This window comes from Glycine soja, chromosome 6, assembly GCF_004193775.1.
Source record: "Glycine soja cultivar W05 chromosome 6, ASM419377v2, whole genome shotgun sequence".
Classification (NCBI taxonomy): domain Eukaryota; kingdom Viridiplantae; phylum Streptophyta; class Magnoliopsida; order Fabales; family Fabaceae; genus Glycine; species Glycine soja.
The window spans coordinates 10830492-10854516 of record NC_041007.1 but is presented as its reverse complement, the minus strand read 5'-3'; the positions used below and the strand labels follow the sequence as shown (position 1 = coordinate 10854516).

Genomic DNA, 24025 nt, shown 5'->3' with positions numbered 1-24025 from the left:
TTTTTGTCACCTCAAATTTTTAAATCTTTCACTTTTGTAGCTCCTTTTAGTTTTCAAATTGCCTTTTCTGAATCACTTCCTTTTTTATTAAACAATTCTTTTAGTTGAGAAAATGAAAGGGGAGAGATTTTGATGGAAAGGAGGGGAGGTAATTTTTTTTTTTTGGATCACAGAGGGAAAGGAGGAGTTTTTAAAATAATTTTATTTTTCTATCCTTGTAATTTTAAATTTCAAAATACAAATAAAGACATCTTAATCATTTCAATTGAAATGTAAATCTCTTTTCCTTCCCGGCTCCTCCAAATCATTCATATTGGAAGAGAGAAAAATCAGATAAAGAGAGATTTTGTTCTCCATTCCCCTCCCTTCCTAACAATTAAATCAAATAAAAAAAGTTTTTTTTAAAAAAAAAACCTCTTGATCTCTTTGGTCTCCTTTATTTTTCTCCAACCAAGCAGTAATTAGGTAAACAAAGGTAAAATAAATAACTAATCTTGGTTGCTAATAAAATTTCTCACTAAGCAAATATAAGCAAATAAAAATCCCCCCAGTATGCTTATTCACACATTACTTTTGTATATTTTCCAGATCTTATATTTTCATTATGTCAATCACTGTTTGCATTTGTTGAAAATTATTAATAGCTAAGTTAGTTGTAAAATAACAGAATTGAAAAAAATAGCTAGAATGGAAATAATAATAATATATCAAAATAAATGTTAAAATTCAAATTCAAATACATAATAAATGAAAATAAACATAAAAATATATAATAAATGAAAAATAAACATAAAAATATATAACATACTATTATGTAATAGATTACAACATCTAAATTCTCAATTGTAAAATATAAATTGACTATTTACTCCAAAATTATTGCAATTTAAAAGTTGATCATATAATTTTTCTTAGCCGTCTGAATAATTTAATTACAAATTATCTTTATTTTGAGTAAAAATAGAAGAAATAGATTCAATAGAAAAGAATTACTGTAAAAAAAATTAGACTGAGTTGTACAAGAGTTTGACTCAAAGTCTTTTACTTTTATTAATGTAAAGATTTGATTTAAATTTTTCTTATGATATTCGATAAAATTAGTAATAATTTTATCTAATTCGAATAGATATATCTGATAGAATATATGTGATCTAAAAGTAAAATAAAATAAATATTTATCTGGCTCTTTTTATCGTCTCCTTTTATTCTACTTCCTCTTTTGATTTTATCCTATTGAGAACAACAAAATAGTCCTTTATATTCGTATATAATGAAAGCAAACTGAACAAAAACGCCACTTCTTGGGACTACGAAAATTCGAAATAAAAACGAAGTGCATTAAACAACGTGGTCCATCTCATTAATAAAAGCAAAAATATTCCTCCTTTTTTCCATCCACTTTAACCCTTTGAATCACCAATCGTCGGTGGCGATCTCGCACATAAGTAACACGTGTCGCTCTCGGAACGGATATACTATAAACCCACAGGTAACCCTGGAAGCAGCCGATAACTGCCGCCCTAGCGCCAACAACACACGAGAAAGAACCCTCTCACTTCTTCCCACCGAGCCAGCGCATGGTCCTTTCTGAAAATTCCTCCGCAATGTTCCTCAATTTCTCCGCCAATACTCCCAAGTTGGTTCCTCTCGCGCTAGGGTTTTAGTCTACAGCTCACTCTCACACACAACCCTAACAACACAAATTTCCCACTTTCTAGGGTTTCCTTTCGTCATCCACCATGGCCGAGTGGCAGTCCCTCCTCCAATCGATTCTCGTCGGCCTCATTTTCTCTTACCTTTTAGCCAAGCTCATCTCCATCGTCGTTTCCTTCAAAGACGACAATCTCACCGTCACGCGCGCCTCCGCCGCCGAAACCACCGCCACGCGCGCGGAACAATTCGAGGATGCTCTGAAGCGCGACGACGCCGTTTCCTCCGATGCGCGCCCCTTCGAGGAGGAGTCGGTCGTGGCCGAGCACGGCAGCGTGAGGATCGACAGCGATGGCGACTACGACGACGACTGGGAGGGCGTGGAGAGCACCGAATTGGACGAGGCGTTCAGCGCCGCGACGGCTTTCGTGGCCGCCGCCGCCGCCGATCGGCTATCGCAGAAGGTGTCGAGCGACGTGCAGCTACAGCTTTACGGTCTTTACAAGATTGCCACCGAAGGTCCCTGCAGCACGCCCCAGCCTTCGCCCCTCAAAATGACCGCACGTGCCAAATGGTATATTCTTCGCTATTCTCTACTCTCTGTTCTTATACTTGCTTTCTCCACACACGTGACACCGTAGAGGAAAAGAAAGAATAAAAAAAGAGAGTGTAAATTAGGGATCTCTTGTGCTCTTCCGTGTGTTTATATAGCAATGTGTGAAATGTGGGATTGGCGATCATTGAGCTTGTTTTGGATGCATTTGTAGTTTGTACTATTAAAGCTGAGACTCACGCTACAAGTCTACAACTACAAATCCTCTTCGTCTTTTTCTGTTTTGGTTTTTTCTTTTTGTATAGATAATAGTTACTTTTTTTTTTCTTTCTTTTCTGCAGCTTAATGGCATGAGACTGTGAGGAATATCTTATGTGCTATTATTGAATATTGTATGCAAATGTTCAAATAAGGTCATTTCGTTGCCTGTCTCATCTTCCTTTTGTAGGCAAGCGTGGCAGAAATTGGGTGCTATGCCTCCTGAAGATGCAATGCAGAAGTACATTGATATTGTGACCGAGATCTATCCTACTTGGCTTGATGGTTCATCTTTGGTGAGCCAATAAACTGTTTCTTCTTGTGCCTCGATGGATGAATCACTACTTTCTTCAAAAGGAAGAAAAATTATATTTAGAATGAAAGTAGTATGTTTAAATACCTTCTTTGTGTGTTTGTTTTTGCATTGCTCTACCTAACTCCTGGAGTTTCTGTAACAGAGGAATAAAAGCGGCGACAGTGGTGGACATGGTTCAGAGGCTAAGGGACCAATGGGCCCCGTATTCAGCACTTTTGTTTATGAAGAGGAATATGGCAGTGACTCGTAAGATTCCTAAAACTATCAATTGTATGAGATTTAGTGCACAAGTCACTAATTTATTCTGTGTGTGATGCTAAATGTAATTATATTGATGTTCCTGTGATGACTCTGATATTTAGAATGGTGGGGTATCTTGAAAGGATAAGTTTAAGGGTTTTAGTTTCTTTACTCATTTGCAAGGAATGGTAGTATTAAATAAGTTTAAGGGTTTTAGTTTCTTTACTCATTTGCAAGGAATGGTAGTATTAATTAACAACAAATAGGTGGATAAAATTCCCACTGAGAGAGAATTCCATACAAAGTTATTGCATTATTTACTTGTAGAAAACAAAGTATCAAAACCTTATAAATCTAAATCCAAAAATTTACTGTTTCCTTAGATATTGGTGACTTTCCTAGGAAGTACACATTAGTAAGTTGTGATTACAAATGAATATGCTTTATATGCATGATAGTTTTAGAACTTTGAAATAAATAAATAAAAAATTCGTAAATAGCGTTGAGAAATCTCGTAGGACTAAAACATGAGTAATTTTATCTCTCACAGGTAATTTTAGCATTAACTTTTATTTTGTAACTACCTTTCCTTGCAAAATGGAAGTAGCATATGGTGTAATTTTTTAATGTTTGGAATCCTTGTGTAATGCAGTTTTGTGTTTGTTTGGGAGGAACAAGTATTGAACTTAATAAAGTATTCTTATATTGACAAGTTTGAAGTTTCTAAGCATTTAGGCTAGCATAGAATCTTTGGAATTGTTTCTATCGTTTACTTGATGGTACTAGTACAAATCCTTCTCAAGTGTTTATTTTTAATCTGGATGCTTTTCATGTCTCATGACCTCTTTCTTCTACATCATCTTGTCTTTACGCTAAACATCAATCATCACCTATTACTGAACTCCTTAAACCATTGACATTTTTGGGGGATTTTATGAGCTTATCACAAGGTTTTTGAAGTTATAAGTTGTCAAACTTAATATAATAATTATTGAGGATATTTTTTTGATGAATAATAAACTTTGAACAACTATGAAGTAGTAAAACTCAGTAGTCAGGTGCTTCATCATCAAAATGGTACTGTTTCTGCAAAGAACAAAACATTGATAGACATATCGATGTTTAATTTTCTTCCTTTACAGACAAATGGAAGCCATTCATGGATTTGCCAGGGAAGGAGATATGGCTAATCTGCTCAAGTGTATTGAAAATGGTGTTTCAATGAATTTAAAGGGTGAGTTACTTGTAGCTATTTACTCTTCCATGTGTAACTGTGCTGTGAGTTGTCATAATTTTTTTTATTGTTTTGGTTTTTGAATGGGCCAAGCTTTTCATAAAAGCTTGCAGTGAAAAGGTACAGTCAGTGATTTAGCAAGACAACATTTATCTAAATTTCAGCAGCATTGCGTGACAAGCCTAACATGAGTAAATTCATTTTCACTGTTTTTAAAACCAAAGGCAGGTGCTACATTTTTTTACTTTTGTTATGAGTTACAACCCAAAACCCAAGCCATAATCTGCTCACAAGCTGAGCTAATTGAAACACTACTTAGCCTGATAAGCCTAACTAGCTCAAAAACATGGTTAGCAAGACCCTTTCTCAAAACAAATTGTATTTTCTGTTACCTAAATTTCATTAGTCTTATCTACATTTTCAACATCTAAAAGATAATTATCACCTGTTAAAATATGCATACAGTCCAGAAACATCAACCATACACTGAGGGCGAATTTTCCCTCAGGATTGGCTCCATCAGACGGAGAATCCTTTCTTCTCTTGGCTATAAGTCATCATATTATCTCATCCTTCAATGGGTCTCTATCTTGCTGATAGCCTTCTCCGTGTTCCATTGGCTCCATCTAATGGGTAGCCTCTCAATGCATTGGTGATTAGGGCTGTTCATGGTTTGCTTATTCAAATAATCATAACCATAACTACTAAATAACCAGATTTTGATTATTGAAAGCAGGGAGTTTCAATTTTAGTGAACAAGTCTATGTAGCCTGCTTGAAGGTGTATTTGAAGATAGAAAAATGACTGATAACCGATGTGACACAAAAGGAATAAATCTTGTAGGACTTGCTCTAGGAATTTCCTTTTTATTATGAATATTAGCTGAATTGAAGAAAACTGTCTTTTCACATGTCCAGCCTTCAATTTACTTTTTTTTCCAGTTTGATATCCTGGTTCCTATGTTTTTGGGGGTGGAGTAATACCAGTGATTCAGTGTTTCGTATCCTTTTTTAAATGTGAAAATTTAAAACATAGAAAGGGAAGTAGCTATAATCACTATGGTTGCTCTTCTCTTTCACAAAGTTTGATTCATAATAAGGGAATTAGCTATAATCCCAGCTAATTTGCAATATGCAAATTGTTGATTATTTTTCCTGTAGAGGATACAGCAACATTGGTCATCAGGTAATATATAGGGATGTAGAGGAAATTGTTTCTTCTCTTGATTGCCAATGAGTCCTAAAAGGATCCTCAGCATTGTCATTGTGATTGATATTTTGCTGTCTCCTGCAAATTAATATTTGCCTTTTCTTTACTACTGCTATATTTGCTTTTCTTTATCAACGAGCATTTTTGAAATGAATGCAGACAGTGAGGGCCGGACACCATTACACTGGGCTGTGGATCGTGGCCACCTTAATGTCACAGAGTTGCTTGTTGGCAAGAATGCTGATGTGAATGCCAAGGTATTCTCATTCGTATATGCTTTAGATGTGTTAATGTCAGGGACTACTTATATTTCTGTATTGGCATTGCCGTAACTCTTCAGAGTGAGAATAGAGCAGAACCTTAATTGGATTTTGAACAAGGCATTATTGTTTACTGCAAGAATTGCATAATCTCAGAGTTTAGCCTAGGCTTTGGGAGATTATTTGCTTGTTTCAGTTATTGACACTAATGTCTATTATTTAGCCACTTTATGTCGATCCTGTGTTTTCTTTTTTGGAAGGACAATGATGGACAAACTCCCTTGCATTACGCTGTTACATGTGAGAGGGAAGCCATAGCTGAGTATTTAGTGAAGCATAATGCAGACATATATTCAAAAGATAATGATGGGAGTTCACCACGTGACATCTGTGAGTCAAACTGGCCATGCATGCAGCATGTGGGGGAAGAAGTAAATTGATTGATTGATTGTTTGCTTGTTGCAGCTTCTGGCCAATACAACCTTTTAGCCAAATCCCAAGAGGATGTTCGTGTCTATATAACTTGATTTTTTTTGTCCTTACTCATGATGGTGTATACACCCTTTTCAGTCTAGTGTACGCCTATGCACCGCTTAGGTAATGGTTAGTTAATTAGGTTGTATTCTGTTCTATTATTGTTTCCTCTGCTCAGCTCTTTAAATCTGGCTCTCATTTCTTATATATTTCATGGATAAAGATATACACGGAAACTAGAAATAGTACCAGGGAAAGGGAATCTTAAACGATATTCTTTCCTCGGAAAACCTTCTACCCTTCTATTGAAGGCGATATAGATTTTACAGGGTTATTTTAGGTCTTCAAATGGTGTTAAGATTATCCGCAGTGAAATCTTTGATTGATAATGATGTCGTGATTATGTTGAATCTGATGTTTTAATTAATAATGTAATTTAAATTTGTGTCAAATATTATAAATCATATTTTTTTCATATTAATATTACAAGTATTTGGTAAAATTAGTTGTTGAAGTAGTTAAAATGTATAAATTGACATAAAATCATGAATTATTTTAAAAAATGTAAAAAAATGAATAAACATATTAAAAATAAAAGTGAAAGAAAATATAAAAAAAAAATAAAAGTTAGAAATTATGGTTTAAAAAAAATACTATGTAGTAGTGTTTTAAAAATATCTTACGGAATATAATTTGTGTCAGACATCACCAATGTCTGAAGGTCAGTTTTTATTTAAAGAGCATTATGATTCCCGTAAGTTTATGTTTTAGAAAAAATTAGAAAATTTTCATTAACATTTTCTTTTCAAAACTGCTCGCCTCTTAGACAATGTTAGAATGATTTTTCGTTTTTGTTAATTTTAAATGGATGAGCATTTTTATTTTCACTATTTGAATATCTTATGCTTTTAATATCAACTAAATTGTTTAACAATATCAAAATTAATTCGAAATATATATTTTATCTTCAAAAGTCAAACATGTTTCCAACGTATATATGATATTTAATTTTAATATCAACACTAAATTATTTAAATAACACTTTTTTAATCTATCATTTTACTATTTTTATTTTTACCTTTCAAACAAATATCTTTAGTTATAACTTGAATTTCAATATCTTTTAAAATAAATTATTATTAATAAAAATAATTATAATGGTCAATATAAGTTATTTATCATAAATCTAAAATATAATTTATAAGTATAAATATATTTACTAATGACCACCAAAGGCATGGAACAATTGAGTTTGGCATGCAATTGCCTTAAATATTTGTAAGGAGAGTTTTATCACCTACCGTGAAAATCCTATCCTACTTTAACTAAATTGTGAGTAATGGAGGATATTGTGGTTTAGAAAAATATATATTTACTAATTACATATTTTAACTATAAACTAATTTATATACTTAAAAATATTTTTATTATAAATTTTAGTTGTATAAAATAAATATTTAACCTGTGCAATGTAACATGATAAAATACTAGTTAAATACTTAAATAAAAATAATAGGAGTAAAAAATTTAGAGTAGGAAATTCAAATATATAAAATTAAGAGCAATAAATATATACATTTAAAATATCCGTGTAATATTTTTAAAAGTGAAGGAGTGTACTTTACCCTTGAAAGTTGAAATGTGTATTGATCGTCAGTGACCTAAATAATTCTTAAATTCCTTAGGAAAGTTTTAGTTTTCTTCAATTCCTATGATTGTTGTAAAAAGTTAAATGATTTTAAATCAAAACAAATTAATTTTACACACTTAATCTTAGGCATGATAGATGTCCCAATAAAATCTTAGGCATAATATTTTCTTTAAAAAAAAAATAGCCCACCACCAAAAAAGAAGAATGAAATTGAAGCCGTTGATAGGGTCTATGAAGGTCAATTAGTTTATCTGTTTATGGAACAAGAATAATAATAGGCTTTGATATAACTGACCTTTTCTTCCATCAAAATTCAAATGTTTTTTTTTATAACTAATTAAAATGGTTTATATGTAGAAGTAAATTGGTTTCCTTCCATTATGGATTATGGGTGACACCAAAAACAAAAACAATAATTTCATTCAATTCAAACGCGGGCCCGTCGCCCGGGCAAAAGACACCGCCTTTACGCTGTACCAGCACACGCTATCACTAATCCATTAATTAATCTGAAAATAATACTAATAAATCTTACTAAAAATTTTAATTTATCTGAAAATAATACCAATAAATCTTATCTTTTATAAAAACAAATCTTTTATAGAAAAAGATAAATCATTTCTTAGTTAAAAAAGATAATACTATATGCGATTATTATTAGCGCGTGCTTTTATAAATATTAAAAATATATTTGTTTTTTATATTTTTAATTCGAGTCCTAGCTCCTTGCGATTGTAACCGCTGTTGCAATTTGCTTCTTCATCTTCTTCTTGTTCTTCGCACTATTCTCCGACTCTCTCACTCACACTCTCACTCTCAGTCTCCTTCGTTTTGGTTCTTCAGATCTCTTCTCCGATTTCCGGTAATTACCTTAATCCGATCTCGTTTTTTTTCTTTTTTTCTTTTTTACTTTTCTTTTCCGCTCCGTTTGGCTGGCTATTTTATTTTGATTTTGAATTTAGGCGTTTTAGGTTTTCGTTTGCTTTTGTTTCAATCATGTTAGGGTTCTTCGATTCGATGATTTTGTTGCTTGTTTGAATTGCGATCGATATGAATTGTTGTTTGTGTTGACTCGGATTCGATCTGTGGTTGAGTGAATCTATAACTTCTCACTCGGATTTTTGGGTGAGATGATGAGACACAATCGGTTGCCAAAGTCAACTGTTCTTGTGGCCGCTAAAACTGTATTCCGTATGCACTTGATTACAGATTTAATTTTTTTTTGTTTTCAATATTATAGAAATCGAAAAAAGCATCTAAATTAGGTGTCTCGTTTCAACTAATCTAAGAATATGTAGGGCATGTTCTTCTTTTTTGAGAAATTTATTTAAATAAAGGTTTCCCAGGGTTTTTTCTGTGCTTCTTCGTTCCGGAGTCATGATTTTATATAGGTTATTTTCCTGCTTAATGTCATAATATTGATACAGTGTGGATTCTGAGTTCACTGGTCTTTTTAGTTTATTTCTGGATCTGAGATTGGGATAATTTAACAGAGACTTGCTTCTTTGATTGACTCATTGTGATTGCTCCCTATTTTTTTTGGATTCACTCGACTGAAATTGTAAGAGCTGATTGTTTTGTGCCATCTGGTAGAGCATGGCAATGGAAGTTACCCAGGTGCTTTTGAGTGCTCAATCAATTGACGGAAATGTACGGAAGCATGCTGAGGACAGTCTACGACAATTTCAGGAGCAAAACCTTCCTGGATTCTTGGTCTCTCTATCTGGAGAGTTAGCAAGTGAAGATAAACCGGTTGATAGCCGAAAGTTGGCGGGTTTGATACTGAAAAATGCTTTGGATGCCAAGGATGAAAGCAGAAAGCAGGAATTGGTCCAAAGATGGTTGTCGCTGGACCCTGTGGCAAAGACCCAAGTTAAGTCATGCTTGCTACAAACACTCTCTTCTCTTGTACCTGATGCTCGGTCTACAGCAACCCAAGTTATTGCTAAAGTCGCTGGAATTGAGCTTCCTCAGAAACAGTGGCCTGAGCTGATAGGATCACTTTTATCAAATATTCATCAAGTACCTTCTCATGTCAAACAAGCGACTTTGGAGACCCTGGGGTATTTGTGTGAGGAGGTATCTCCTCAGGTTGTTGATCAGGACCAAGTAAATAAAATACTTACTGCCGTTGTTCAAGGTATGAACGCGTCTGAAGGGAACAATGATGTTAGGCTTGCTGCTACAAGGGCATTATATAACGCTCTTGGGTTTGCTCAGGCTAATTTTGGCAATGATATGGAGCGTGATTATATCATGAGAGTTGTTTGTGAGACAACTGTGTGCCCTGAAGTGAAAATACGTCAAGCAGCCTTTGAATGTTTGGTCTCAATTGCAGCCATGTATTATGAAAAATTGGCTCCTTACATCCAGGATATATATAACATCACAGAAAAGGCTGTTAGGGGTGATGAGGAGCCTGTTGCTCTTCAAGCCATTGAATTTTGGAGTACAATTTGTGATGAGGAGACTGATATCTTGGAAGAATATATGGGTGATTCCAATGGAGACTCCGATATACCTTGTTTTTATTTTATTAAGCAAGCTCTTCCTGCACTTATCCCTCTGCTGTTGGAAACATTACTCAAACAAGAAGAGGATCAGGATCTGGACGAAGGTGCATGGAATATTGCAATGGCAGGTGGTACATGCCTTGGTTTAGTTGCTCGTACTGTTGGAGATGATATTGTGCCACTGGTAATGCCCTTCATTGAGGAGAATATTACAAAACCAGATTGGAGGCAAAGGGAGGCAGCCTCATATGCTTTTGGATCTATCTTGGAGGGGCCTTCACCTGACAAATTAGCTCCTCTTGTTAACCATGCCTTACCATTTATGCTTAGTGCCTTAGTGAAGGACCCAAACAACCATGTGAAAGACACCACTGCTTGGACTTTGGGACGAATGTTCGAATTTCTTCACAGTTCAGTTGTTGGTACATCAATTATTAATGAGGGAAATTGCCAACAGATTATTACTGTTCTCCTTCAAAGCATGAAGGATGTTCCCAATGTTGCTGAGAAGGCCTGTGGTGCTCTGTATTTTCTTGCCCAGGGTTATGAGGATGTTGGACCAACATCTCCTCTAACTCCCTTTTTTCAGGAAATTGTTCAATCCCTTCTAACTGTTACCCACAGAGAGGATGCTACAGAATCACGATTGAGAACTGCAGCATATGAAACATTGAATGAAGTAGTAAGGTGTTCAACAGATGAAACAGCTTCTTTGGTGGTACAACTAGTTTCTGTCATCATGATGGAGCTGCACAAATGTCTTGAAGTACAAAATCTTTCATCTGATGAGAGAGAAAAGCAGAGTGAATTGATAGGCCTTCTTTGTGGATGCATGCAAGTAATTATTCAGAAGCTAGGGTCTTTAGATTCTACCAAATATCTGTTGTTGCAGTATTCTGATCAGATAATGGGACAATTCTTCAGGGTCTTTGCTTGTAGAAATGCCACTGCACATGAAGAGGCGATGCTAGCCATCGGAGCCCTTGCCTACTCGATTGGCCATGAGTTTGCCAAGTACATGCCAGAATTTTACAAGTTTCTCGAGATGGACCTTCAGAACTTTGAGGAGTACCAAGTTTGTGCTGTCACTGTTGGTGTGGTAGGGGACATATGCAGGGCATTGGAGGAAAAAATACTGCCTTATTGTGATGGGATTATGACACAACTTCTCAAGAATTTGTCAAGTGATAATTTGCACCGTTCTGTGAAGCCCCCATTATTCTCATGCATTGGTGATATAGCACTTGCAATAGGAGATAACTTTAATAAATACTTAATGTATGCAATGAACACACTACAACTTGCTGCAGAGATGTATGCCCACACATCAGGTTTTGATGATGAAATGACAGAGTACATTAATTCCTTGAGAAATGGGATATTAGAGGCATATTCTGCGATTTTTCAAGGGTTTAAGAATTCATCAAAGACCCAGCTCTTGATTCCTTATGCACCTCATATCCTCCAGTTTTTGGATAGCATATACGTGGAAAAAGACATGTAAGAATTTTTTTTTTGTTTATTTTTTCTTTTTTATGTATTCATTACTCTTAATTGACTTCATTGCCTTTTTTAATGCAGGGACGAGGTAGTTATGAAAACAGCAATTGGAGTCCTTGGAGATCTAGCTGATACACTTGGAAGCAATGCTGGTTCTTTAATACAGCAGTCTTTGTCAAGCAGAGACTTTTTGAATGAATGTTTGACCTCTGAAGATCATTTGATTAAGGAATCTGCTGAGTGGGCCAGGTTGGCTATCAATCGTGCTATATCTGTTTGAGGTTCATCTGAGTTAGCATATCCATTGTCATAAACTATCTGCATGCATTTGGGTGTGTCGAGGTGGGTCTTGGGATTGCATGTGTCAATTTGTCTCCATGGTCAGACAACAGAAGGTATCAGTCTGAAGGTCTTCTAGTTGTCACTAACTCTTGCATCATCACCAATGCATCACTGACTTTTGCATGAGCACCACTAAGTCCAGGTCTGTCAAGAGGAAGAAGGTAGCAATGAATTTGCAAATGGGGGTGTAGGTCTTCATGAAATTGATTGAATGACCAAGGGGATGCAACTGATTCCTGATTGAGAAATTAAGCTACTCTTTAGTTGGAATTGGATGATGAGTTTGGAGTTGATGCTACGAGAAGATAAACCCATTTGAGCTTGAAAACAGTTTTTTCTGGAACTGGTCATGCGTTATTTGAGTGGTTGAATTTGCAGGGTTGAGCGAACTAGTTTTCATCTACACCACCCTAAGTGCTTTATTTCAAGTGAATCTCTTCCTTTTTTTTTCTTCTGACTTTTAACCTGCATCAAAATCATTGTTTTAATCATCCTATTGTGTATAATTGCCCCTAGGCTGTTTGGTCATCCATATAATTTTTTTTCCTCCATACTTGCTTTTCTAGGCTGGGGATCCATTGTGATTGTTGACCCAGGATGGGAAAGATTACATCCTAGCATTATGCATTTTTTTACATTTCAGTTGGTTTCGTAGGTAAAAAATCATCATGCATTCATGCAATCATCAACCTTTTAATTCCTTTGTTTTGAAATGCATATGTAAATCATATATTGGCTATTCCTGGGGATACAGAAGAAACTTGCTATATACTGTGATGATACCAAAAGAACTTTAGTGTGGTGGATTGTTGTTTCAATTGTTGGAAGGAGTCATCTGGTTTTAGCCTATATTTCTGTTATCTTTCTTTTGTCTAAGTAAAAAGTTTGTGAATGTTGGCGACTTTTGTGGTAATTTTGTCATATTTCCTGTATCTTATTATGATTTGGTGACGTGAATCTTTTTGTTACTAAGATATGTTGTTTAGCCACTTTCAAAGTTCCAAATTTGGAGATCACCCTTGTTTTTTGGTAGACGGAGATCACTGTTAAAACCAATGCTTTCTCGTTCTTGCTAATAATTGCTTTAATCGACTGGGATGTTGAATCGGATAATGAAATAACTATAAACTTAAAAAGATATTTTGCAAGTAGTTATATTTGAATGTAAGTGGATTGTTTTCTAAAATAATATTGATTCAAACTGGATTTTTTAATTGACTTTTACCGATTGCTGGCCAATTTTACCGGCTGTATGGACCAGTAGCTTACCTGGTTTTCAATCCAACTAATAGATCTAATCCGATTTTGAAAATTAGGGAAAATGCTGACTTTAGTAATTTGTTGGCTCAAATAAAATAAAATAAAAGTCCTAATGCAACTGTATGTGGTGCAGTTCAGATCTTACGGCTTATATTTGGCAAATCAATTCTATAATCTATTTACGCAATTGGTTTTCAACTGCAGAGAATCCAAAAAATTGTAAGTTCAAAACTAGTCTAATTACGATCTATACGTCCCTAAGCTTGACATTGATTTATGAGATGTGAAAGTCGTCAATTTTTTCCATTGTAAATATGTAATTAGTTTGGATGTTCTCTTATATATCTAACTGGTTTGAACCACGTTATTGTGAAATTTATATTTAACAATTATTTTTATAATAATAATTTATATTTGGATGTTCTCTAGTATAAATGACTAAATTTATAATATAATAAAATAATAATTGATAATAATTTATATTTATGTTTGTAAAAAAATCATTCATATTTATGTGTATCTTTATACATGTTTCTTTTACTTGAAAACCATTTAAATATAATAAAAATTATATAAAAAATAGGCTAGATTAAAATTTTCGTCTTTTATAATTTTAAATTCGTAATTTGGGTCTCCTTACATCAAGAAGACATTTGCTTTAATTAAATATATTAATATTATTTTCTATATATCATTAGACATTTGCTTTAATTAAATATATTAATATTATTTTCTATATATCATTAGTCAAGAGTCATTAATTTTTTATATTATGAAAATTTATAAATTAAAAAATATTTATATATAAATCTTTAATTTTATGTCAATAATTAGAGTAAAAATAATTTGCACATTAATATCAATCTACAAAAATCCAAATAATTTTCATATTAATAAATTTTAATTATAAATTGGTGAAATAAAAAAATGTAAATTATTCAAAATAAAAGCATATAAAAAATATAAAATAAAATTAAAAATATTTATATATTAAATATTTTATAATTTATAAATTTTTATAATTAAAAAATAATAACTTTTGATTAATGGTACACTGAAAATAATGTTAATGGAATTAATTAAACAAAATAAGTGTGTTAGTGTCTTTTTATCTTGTTTATGAATAAAAAAGATTATGAATTTAATTTTTATTAAAATATTTTATTTTTTACATCATTTATTATTTTTTACATTAGTATAATGTCAACCGTGTATATAAGTTTTATCTTAGCACTAATGTGTCACATAAAAAAATTAAAATTTAACTTTAGATGATGAACGGGTAAAATAATCAAAATTATTTATTCGAAATAGGAGTTATAGGTGACTGAATTTACGATTTAACCTTAAAAAAATATCCCTTCGAACTAATTTTCTGCATTGTTTCAACAGATTATGAGATGGGATGGTTTCTTAGAGGTAATGGACTAGACACCAATCATTAAACCAGTTCCTGATTTAACTGCTTGATTCTACTTGATTCGATCCCAGTGGCAGAGATAGGGTATTTTAGTTGAGGTAAATACATAAATATTATTAAAATTTATTATAAAATTTTATGTTAGGTAATAATTATTTGATAAATTTAGAAGTATGACAATTATTTAATAAAAGTAAACCGATCTTTTAAATTTTGTAGATATTTATACACAAGTTTCATATTTTAGAGCAAGTTTACCAAATATGGAAGAATAATTTAAGTATTGATATTAGCACAACTAGAAAATGTTTATAAATTAAGAGGTCAGTAAAAAAATTAAGAGATTTGAGTTAAAAAAAATTATCTATTTAAAGTAGTGATATATTTTAATGATATTACTAAAAAAAATATTGTAATGATATCGATTAAGAGAAAAAGTTTTTCTCTTGATATAATTTTCTTTATATTATTATTATTGTATTGTAAACTTTTATATGAGAATTGTGAGATTTATTAAATAGAGCATTAGAAATTGTTAGTCTGGTCATATTTCTTGGTCCTTCTCCACATTTCACCTAATCTTCTCTATCTCCTCATGTTTGGTCGTGACACTTGTGCCCTTCACACAAACCATGGAAGGGTCCATGCCAAGTTACAACGCAGGGACCCACCATCGTCCGGCGAGGTCATTTTTCCATCACTTTCCTATTCTTCATTCTAGTGAGTATGTGGTTGAATTATTTGGTTATTCTTCATAATGAGCTTAGACAGTTGCAACAGATGCCAACACAAATCATACAATATATGATCATCTACAGTAATAATAGAGTTTAATCTTTATTCACTAAGGTGTAAATCAGTTTTACCGTGATTTAATTATAAATTATCGTTTGAAATATTTTATAATTATTATTTTAAAAATCAATAAAATTTAATATACATGATGAGTTATAATTAAGTGATTGGATTACACTATCAATGCATAATTTTTCTCTCGTAATAATAACTATATTATTGTTTTTATCAAATATATATTTATATATGTCAAATAAGTTTAAATTATCATTTAATTACAAATAATATATATGATAAATTTATTAATTTTTATGATAGGTATCTTAAAAGTTAGTAAATAGTTATTTGTGACCAAATGATAATATAAAACTATTTTATATGATCAATATATTTATCATGTATATTGCGCAGACTAGAATACACCATATATTATTGTTGTTATTAATTTATTTTTTATCACTATTACTCATGTAATTTTTATTAATAGAAACTAAAAAATACATGATTTATGGAAGAACTATTATTGTTGTAACAGTTTTTTTATATAAAAAATATAAGATTATCAACAATTTATAAGAAAAACCTAGGAAAAAAAACTAGAACTAAGAGTTGGAAACTAAATTTAGTTTTTAAAATTTCAACTGTATGAATTTATAACTAATTTTTAATGAAGTCCCTAACTAGGTTTTCGTAAGACTTTTGTTAATTACATCAGCCTAAAAATAAAAATAGTTTAGGAATCTATTCAATAATTAGACTTTCAACTTATCAATATTTGAAAAAAAAATAGTTATATACTAATTTTTACTTAATGGAACCTTTATAAAATTATAGTTAAGGGTCCAATTAGAAACAATTTAAAAGTTTAACCGTGACACTCTTTATCCCACATATATATATATATACTAATAATAAAAGGAATAGGAATGCAAAATTAATTAAAAGTTTTAAAATATATTTAAATAAAAATATTTCAAAAGGGTTAAATACTTACATTCACTTTTCTAATATCATAATAAAACTTGTCTAAATAAATAATAAAATATTCTCGACTCAAAACAAGGTCGTCCAAAATTTTATGCAATTAATATAGAAATTCACGTCCCAGTGTCACATCCTATCACATTGTTGTGTCCCAACGTTTTCTAGCACGAGGTTCTTTAAAGTCATCAACCTAACCATCTGCTCTCACGAACACAAGGTTCAAGATCATCACAAGATCTAAACACAAACAACACATAGAGAGTAAGTTATCACATTCCTAAACATATAGAGATAAACAAAATCACATATATCTAATATAAGTATAACAAGCTCAACGTAGCACAATTCACATCATCTTACCACTGATTTCGTAACATCACTTGTCTCAAGGATTTAATCACACAATCACATTCTACACCTCCATATTAATCACGTGTTCAGAACAACACACCTCAAGTATAACACAATGTCTTACACTCACATAATTCATTACCTACCATCACGTAACGAGTCACAATAGTCACTACACAGGCATTATGGAACAGATACACTAAAACTCAATCCTATATGTAATGTGGTACCATGTCAATGAAAAACCTCGTTGAGTGCCTAGGAATACACAACTGGACAGATCACACACTGGTAAGTCAGGTCACTCTCACTAGGTACAATCATAGGGAGACCAATTAGGGTCACGCTATTTTGCGAGAATGCTCCAACCATGTGGAATTGACACAAACTTAAAGGAATATTCAAATTGGGTGTATTTACTCCCAAGGCTTAGACTCCGAAGAGTCCATTAGGGTCTCTCCCTCCTGATTTAGGTTCGACCTAAAAAATATTTTAGCACGCAGACTCTATCTATGAACTGTACAAAACACACGAGTTATCAATTGTTCTCAAAATAATTTTATTTCGCCGCACTTGTGATTAAACTCGTCAAATTTCCACAGTGGTTCCTATCACAATACTCACCGCCCTTAAAAGGTCTTACAATCGTGTGATTGTATAGTTCATAGCTCACAACATCTCAATACACATGTATATTACAATTCAATACATACTCAATTTATCATATACACTTATTCTCAATCACAATGGTATAATCCCAAAACAACATGTTATTGCACCTCATGAATCATATACACATCAAACAATATTAATATATACATGGCACAAACATAGATTTTACTTATGAACTATGCAATACACACAACTACTCAATTGTTTTCAAAATCATTTTAACTCGTTGCGCCTCAAAGTGATTCAACTCGTCGGGTTCCCACAGTGGATCCCATCATAATACTCATCACGCAAAAACTAATCGCCCTTAAATGGTTTTACAATTGTGTGATTATACAATTTATAACTCACAACTCAATATGCACAATATCTCAATACACATGTATCTTACAATTTATCACAGGTTTAATTTGTTGCTTACTCACAATTTCATGATCTCAATATAACAATTTATCATGTTAATCTAGTAAATTTTGTCCAAAATACAAATAATTTATACAAAAATGCTTCTCACAACATGAGGAGTAAAAGCCCTCAAATAATTTCATATAATCATATCAAAATCAAAGAATCAAAATTATAGGCCAAAAACACGAAAACATTAAGAACACTTAATTTTATCAACCAATTCGCATCAGGATATCAATTGGTCTGTTAAACATGATAATATCGTAATTATAATCGTAAAGGAAGAAATAGAATTCAATAAACATCCAAAAAAAACCTTAATTTAATCCTCTAAGAATCTCTACGCATGTTCATTCTAATCCTAATTGCGATGAACTCATCCCTTACCTCTAAGCGGGCTCACGTGCGTAATCCGGCAACGATAGCAGTGTCTCTAGCAGTTTCCTATGATTCCTCAAGCTTTTCCCGTAACTGTTCTGTTATGTTTTCCAAGCGTTAGAGAGAAGAAAAATGGATTAGAGCCTTCATTTTACTGTCTTCATAGGAGGAATATTTCTCTCACCATTGACATTGTTTCATAAATTCCAACGGTGGGAATGTGCAAAATTGAGTTCCAAATCTGGTGTTCAAATTTTACAACTATCCAACGGTTAACGAGTATGGAATTATAGTTTTATTGAGACAGATTTTGATGTATGTGAGAAAAAGAGAGGATTTTGAGAGAAAAAGAAGAGAAAAGGAAAATTGAGATGAAGAAAGAGTCTAGAGATGTATCTAAAATGTAAAAACTGATTTAATATATCTATTTATAACTAAGGTCAATCTATTATTTAATCTATTCTTCTTTATTTTTTATTATTTTATAAATAGAAATTGTATTTCACTCCCTATAAAATAAATAAATAAAACATTTTTTTATTTTCCTTCAAACCATTATTTTAATTAATAAAATTATTTCTCCTTATTTATTTAATTATACAAATCTCATTATTTTTTTAAAACTTTATTTATTTTTAAATAAAATCATTTTTAATTTATTTTTCCAAAAATGAAGTGTTAAGTTAGGAACCTAATTAAAAGCTTTCAAAGCATAAGAATTTATTTAAAGATTTCCAGATAATTCAAGGGCTTACAAATTAATTTAGCCTTTTTTATGCTTTCAAGTGTGTCTTATTCAAGTTATTATTGGCTTATGTATGACTCTTTTTTTTCAAACAAGTATTCTTATAATCGGAATGAGGTTAATCTCTTGAGGAGTAGAAATAAAAAAAAATAAAAAAAAGTCTCATTGTTACCAGGGTGCCTTGTTTTTAGAACAAGAAAAAAAGTAAAACTAAAAGTACGATTTTTACTATAAAAAAATTGTATTAGACTTTTACTCAATCTTACACATGAGTATACCTACCGAAACACTTATCCAGAGAGGGAATCTCTCCATAAAAATATAGACATTAAAAATAAGATTATAGTAATACTAGTATTAATCAGAAGTTATTTTCAATATCTTTTTCATTACTTCTGAGAAAATGCACTTTCAAAACCCAAACAATACCAAGGCAGTCAAAACTTAATGCTAGCTTTCCCAAGATATGATTTTGATTCCGAACCCCCCAAAAGTTCAGTAACTAATCTAACAAGTATATTTTTGTCCCATGAGAGACCCTTGAAAAGCCATCATACGAATATGTAGTATCGTCTAGGTACAAAGTGGCCATGTTCAAAGGGAAAAATGATAAGTTAGGTTTTTTCCATGTTCCATACAATTTTGAGTTTTAATGGAGAAGGGATCAAATGTGGGTAACTTTCTTACTTTTAAATTAGTTCAGAGAAAGTGCTGCTAAGCTTTTCTCATCTGACTGCCACCAATGTTTATCTCATAAAGCAGTGGTTTGGATGTGAATGAGATTCGCCATGCTCACTTTTGTTTCCCCCTTCTATTATATTTAGTTTTTTAATCAATCTTCCATTTCTAATCACTAATTATAATTTTGAGTCTTTGACTACTATATGACATAGTGTCACTCATTAGACAGAACCCAAGTGTACATACATTTCTAAAACTATCTTAGTTCTATAATGTTGTTTGCGTCATTCTCCAATTAGAATTAGAATTTTATTTTGGTAATCTGCATAATAAAATTTTACATTAAAGAATTATACAGATTATCGAGATGAAACTCTAATTATAATTAGAAAACAGTACAAACAGCACCTAAAAAATTGTATCTGAATTTTGTCCAAAAAAAATCACAGTAAGCATCCAAAATGAACAGCATCTCCACTTTGAGCATCTATGTAGTGACTGAATGCATTAATATCTACTTGACACTTTAGTTCCAGATTTCAGTACACAGTGTCACTCACATATGTAACGTCTTTGTGTGGATAAAAATGGTTCAACATATGCAATAGTAGACAGAAAAATTGCACCCTTCTCTGTTTATTCCAATTAAAAGCAGTGCATACGCCAACACTAGATTTTTGCAATTCTGTGATGGAAGTCAAACCCCTTTACAAAAAAATGAAACCAATTTAGAGAGAGAATCCTGATTGTATTTAGTATTATTTATGTAATTTGCTTTTGGTTTTTGCCTATTGAAAGAATGTATAGTTTATTCCAATTGTTGGTATGAGCAATGCTAAACCACACAAATGAGAATGCTCTCCTTTCTCAGTGATTAGTATATAAGGAATTCCGGGTATCTAGAATGCTCAATTGCGTATATGGGCAAAGATTAGATATGCAGGCAAAGACACAAGCAAAATAAAGATATCCATGTGCATGGAAAAAATCTTCATCATATGTGCAAAGAATATTATTGATGGTACTTAGGGCACTGTCGAGTTCTAACACCAATGGAACCTTTTTCGTTGTATAGTACTTGTAGTTGTAGGATGGTACATATGCCGTGGGAATATGTCTAGTGTTACTTAAGGCCAAATAATCTTCTGTTGCCTACATTACAAGTTATACATACCATATTTGCTAAAAACAGAAAAAAGTTTTGGTAAGTTTAATTAGTCCATTAGAAACAATCATTACCGACATACATTATGGTCTCCTAAAGGATGATTAAGTTAACAATTTCCTTGCTTTAATGTAGGATTAAACTAGTAATGCTAGCTGTTCCCTCTCCTTTTTTGCTAGCTAGTGCACCCACTAAGGGGCATTTCCACATTCAACTCTCTTCTTGCTCTCTATTTTGAATTTATCTGTAGCCCACTCTCCATGTCTGTCTCCATCCATTGACTAAGAAAAGTGTGACGAAAGCCGAAATGTGAGGACCAAAAGCACCATTCCACTAAAGTGGTGATAGGTACCACGGAAAATTTTGAAATCTATGACAAGATTTTAGCAGCTTTCACCACCCAATTCATGTGAATGTGGTGGTGTTCGGTATTAGAGCTAGGTAAAATTAAAAGTGTCCTCAGAATATGAACCGTATATTCATGAAAAAAAATAGACAAGCACATTCGATAAGTTATGTGCCAATGGTGCGTCTTACTGACCATATAATAGGGAAAAGAAAAAACTACTCATAGTGAAAGTAGAAAATACAAGTATTTTTTTTATGAACCAAGAATATCCCTAACCAAGAGTTAAGGAGTAAAGACTAATCTCTCGAGATACTGAAATTTATTTAAAGGGTTAAACTCTTTCGACAAATATTTTTCATACAATGCACAAAGACCTGAGAATTAAACTTCTGACCGCATTTAATTTAAGGGACAATGTTATCTGACAATCTTGTCATACTGTGATAGAAAATATATGAGTATGTTGACTTTGGAAAAGGTGGAGAAGATGAAAGGGGTAGCTCATTTTGAGCCATGCAGGAAAATGTTGGTAATGTGCACATGCAAACAATTTACTTTGTTTGTCTTTTCTTTGATGCAATTATGTATAGTCGTATAGAATAGTACAGTTGACTTGAGTGTTATGGGATAAAGCCTACAAGTTATTGCATTTCATCATATCACTCTGTTGCTATTGGGTGGGGTACACCATGACAAGAGCTCTCTCTCGTTGCCAAATTTAAAAGGGGGTGCTCCTTCTTGCACTTCCTTGCCAAGACACTACGTATATGTCATGTTCTTTATAGTTCCAATCTAACTGCTCATAACAAGAGGAACCATATACACCTTCATACTTGTCATATGGCCCTTAAGATGAACACTTTTCTTCTATTTCTTCTCTTGATTCTCATTCCCTTATCTTCATGTGAGCATTTTTTTTATATAATAAAATACAACTACTAACATTTAACTCGTTCTAGTCACGTAACAGAATTTTTTTCCTTATAGGTTTGGCTGAAGGCTTCAGGGCAAACAAGCATCCAACTCATGGCTTACTCTATAAGGTACCCTACTATGTGTTACTCTTCTTTCTTTAGTTAAATGGTAAAGATGGACTTTGTAAGCCATAATAATACTTAAGAAATAAATATGGAGAAGCTACATTGAGGGATACATAGCTTAATTTCCACAATAACTAGCAATTTGAAAATTGAAAATTATTGTGTCTTGTAATTCAATATTTGATGTCTAGATATACAGTGCTTTCAACTGACAAGTTCTTTTTGATTTTGGTTTTAAAATGAAGGATGGTATCAAGGTGAACTCGAGGAAGCTTCTTGTCCATGATTTTGTGTTGGATTATGATGAGGCAGGACCCAACCCAAGGCACACAAAGAAACCTGGCAAGGGCCCTTGAATAGCTTTACACCTAATAATGAAATAAATTAACATACTATGTATTATCATCTCTCTTCCTACTCAATGTTTTGGTCGTGTACGAGGAGATATGTAAACGAGTTTCTTCTTCATCGGAGCCACTACTTGTGTGTGTTATGAGGCCATAAATTATTAGTATGATATTTTATTATATACACCATGATGCGCATCTATGGACTATGGACCATTAAGCTGAGAATATTATAATAAAGTTTTTCTTACCATTTGCTTTCCAATTAGCAATCTTTTTAAAGACTATGGTGTGTGAAAGTTCTAGTATATTACTCATAGATACAAAATTTGAGTCTGATTCAGGGAAAGAAAGACAGAAAGAAGTGGCAGCCGAAAATTAGTTAAAATATATTAGCAGTATGTTAATTCTTATATATACGACGCTTATTTCAATTTATTTTTTATATTGCGGAAGGTTTTTAATTTCATTTCCATAAGTTAATTGTTTTTAACAGCATTCTTTGTGGCTGTTATTTCTATACATCATCACGAGGATAACATAAAGCAAAATAACCTAAAAGAATTAAAAATGTCACTTTTTCAAGTCTTATATACATAGGAGAAAACTCGTTTTTAATTTAGTCATATTTAAAAAAATGTATATTGCATTTAATTCATTTTCAAAAGTTAACTCATTGGAGAAGAATTAAGCAAGTCTTATAATAATAATAAGAAATATTTCTAATCAATGTGAAATATCTTTTGACACTATTCTTAATTAGTTATGTACTACAAGTCTACAACAAACATATTTATTACAGTAAAATATGAGAAATCAGTATATAAAAATTAAATTGAAAACAAATATTATTTATAATAACCAAAAATGAATTTTAATTTCAATCTGATATAAAATATAATTATCTGTCATCTAATCTAGCGCAATAATTATTATTTTAGCATGCTATATATGGGATTTATGCTATATATAATTGTATAAAATAGACTTTCAATACTATAATTGGACAACTAAAATGTCAACTTGGGGCACAACCTGCATTAGATTGTAAATTATAGGTTGTCTTACCACTGTTTTGTTTTTTTAGGGAACTTCGCTTGGAAAAAAATATTCTTGCTCGAAGAGTTCTGGTTTCATAAGGCAGGATAAAGCAATAGAAGTAGGAGAGTATATAGAACTTATAAAGTAGGAGTTTGTACAGTTTTCCAATTTTCCCCTTACTAATTTTAA

At 32.2% G+C, this 24025-nt stretch overlaps 3 protein-coding genes across 3 annotated transcripts; all 3 read left to right on the top strand.

The window, feature by feature from the left end:
- The first annotated feature begins 1430 nt into the window (after positions 1–1430).
- LOC114415574 (acyl-CoA-binding domain-containing protein 1-like) lies at positions 1431–6586 on the top strand. Its single transcript, XM_028380341.1, has 6 exons — positions 1431–2224; positions 2652–2757; positions 2920–3023; positions 4160–4251; positions 5620–5717; positions 5981–6586. The coding sequence occupies exons 1-6, from the start codon at positions 1740–1742 to the stop codon at positions 6158–6160; spliced, it is 1065 nt and encodes a 354-aa protein (XP_028236142.1). The 5' UTR covers positions 1431–1739; the 3' UTR covers positions 6161–6586.
- Positions 6587–8550: 1964 nt separating this feature from the next.
- LOC114415572 (importin subunit beta-1-like) lies at positions 8551–13172 on the top strand. Its single transcript, XM_028380340.1, has 3 exons — positions 8551–8707; positions 9439–11858; positions 11940–13172. The coding sequence occupies exons 2-3, from the start codon at positions 9442–9444 to the stop codon at positions 12136–12138; spliced, it is 2616 nt and encodes an 871-aa protein (XP_028236141.1). The 5' UTR covers positions 8551–8707; positions 9439–9441; the 3' UTR covers positions 12139–13172.
- An 8989-nt stretch (positions 13173–22161) lies between these two features.
- LOC114414013 lies at positions 22162–23063 on the top strand. The gene is made up of 3 exons (XM_028378391.1): positions 22162–22312; positions 22396–22451; positions 22694–23063. The coding sequence occupies exons 1-3, from the start codon at positions 22249–22251 to the stop codon at positions 22802–22804; spliced, it is 231 nt and encodes a 76-aa protein (XP_028234192.1). The 5' UTR covers positions 22162–22248; the 3' UTR covers positions 22805–23063.
- Positions 23064–24025: the final 962 nt, after the last annotated feature.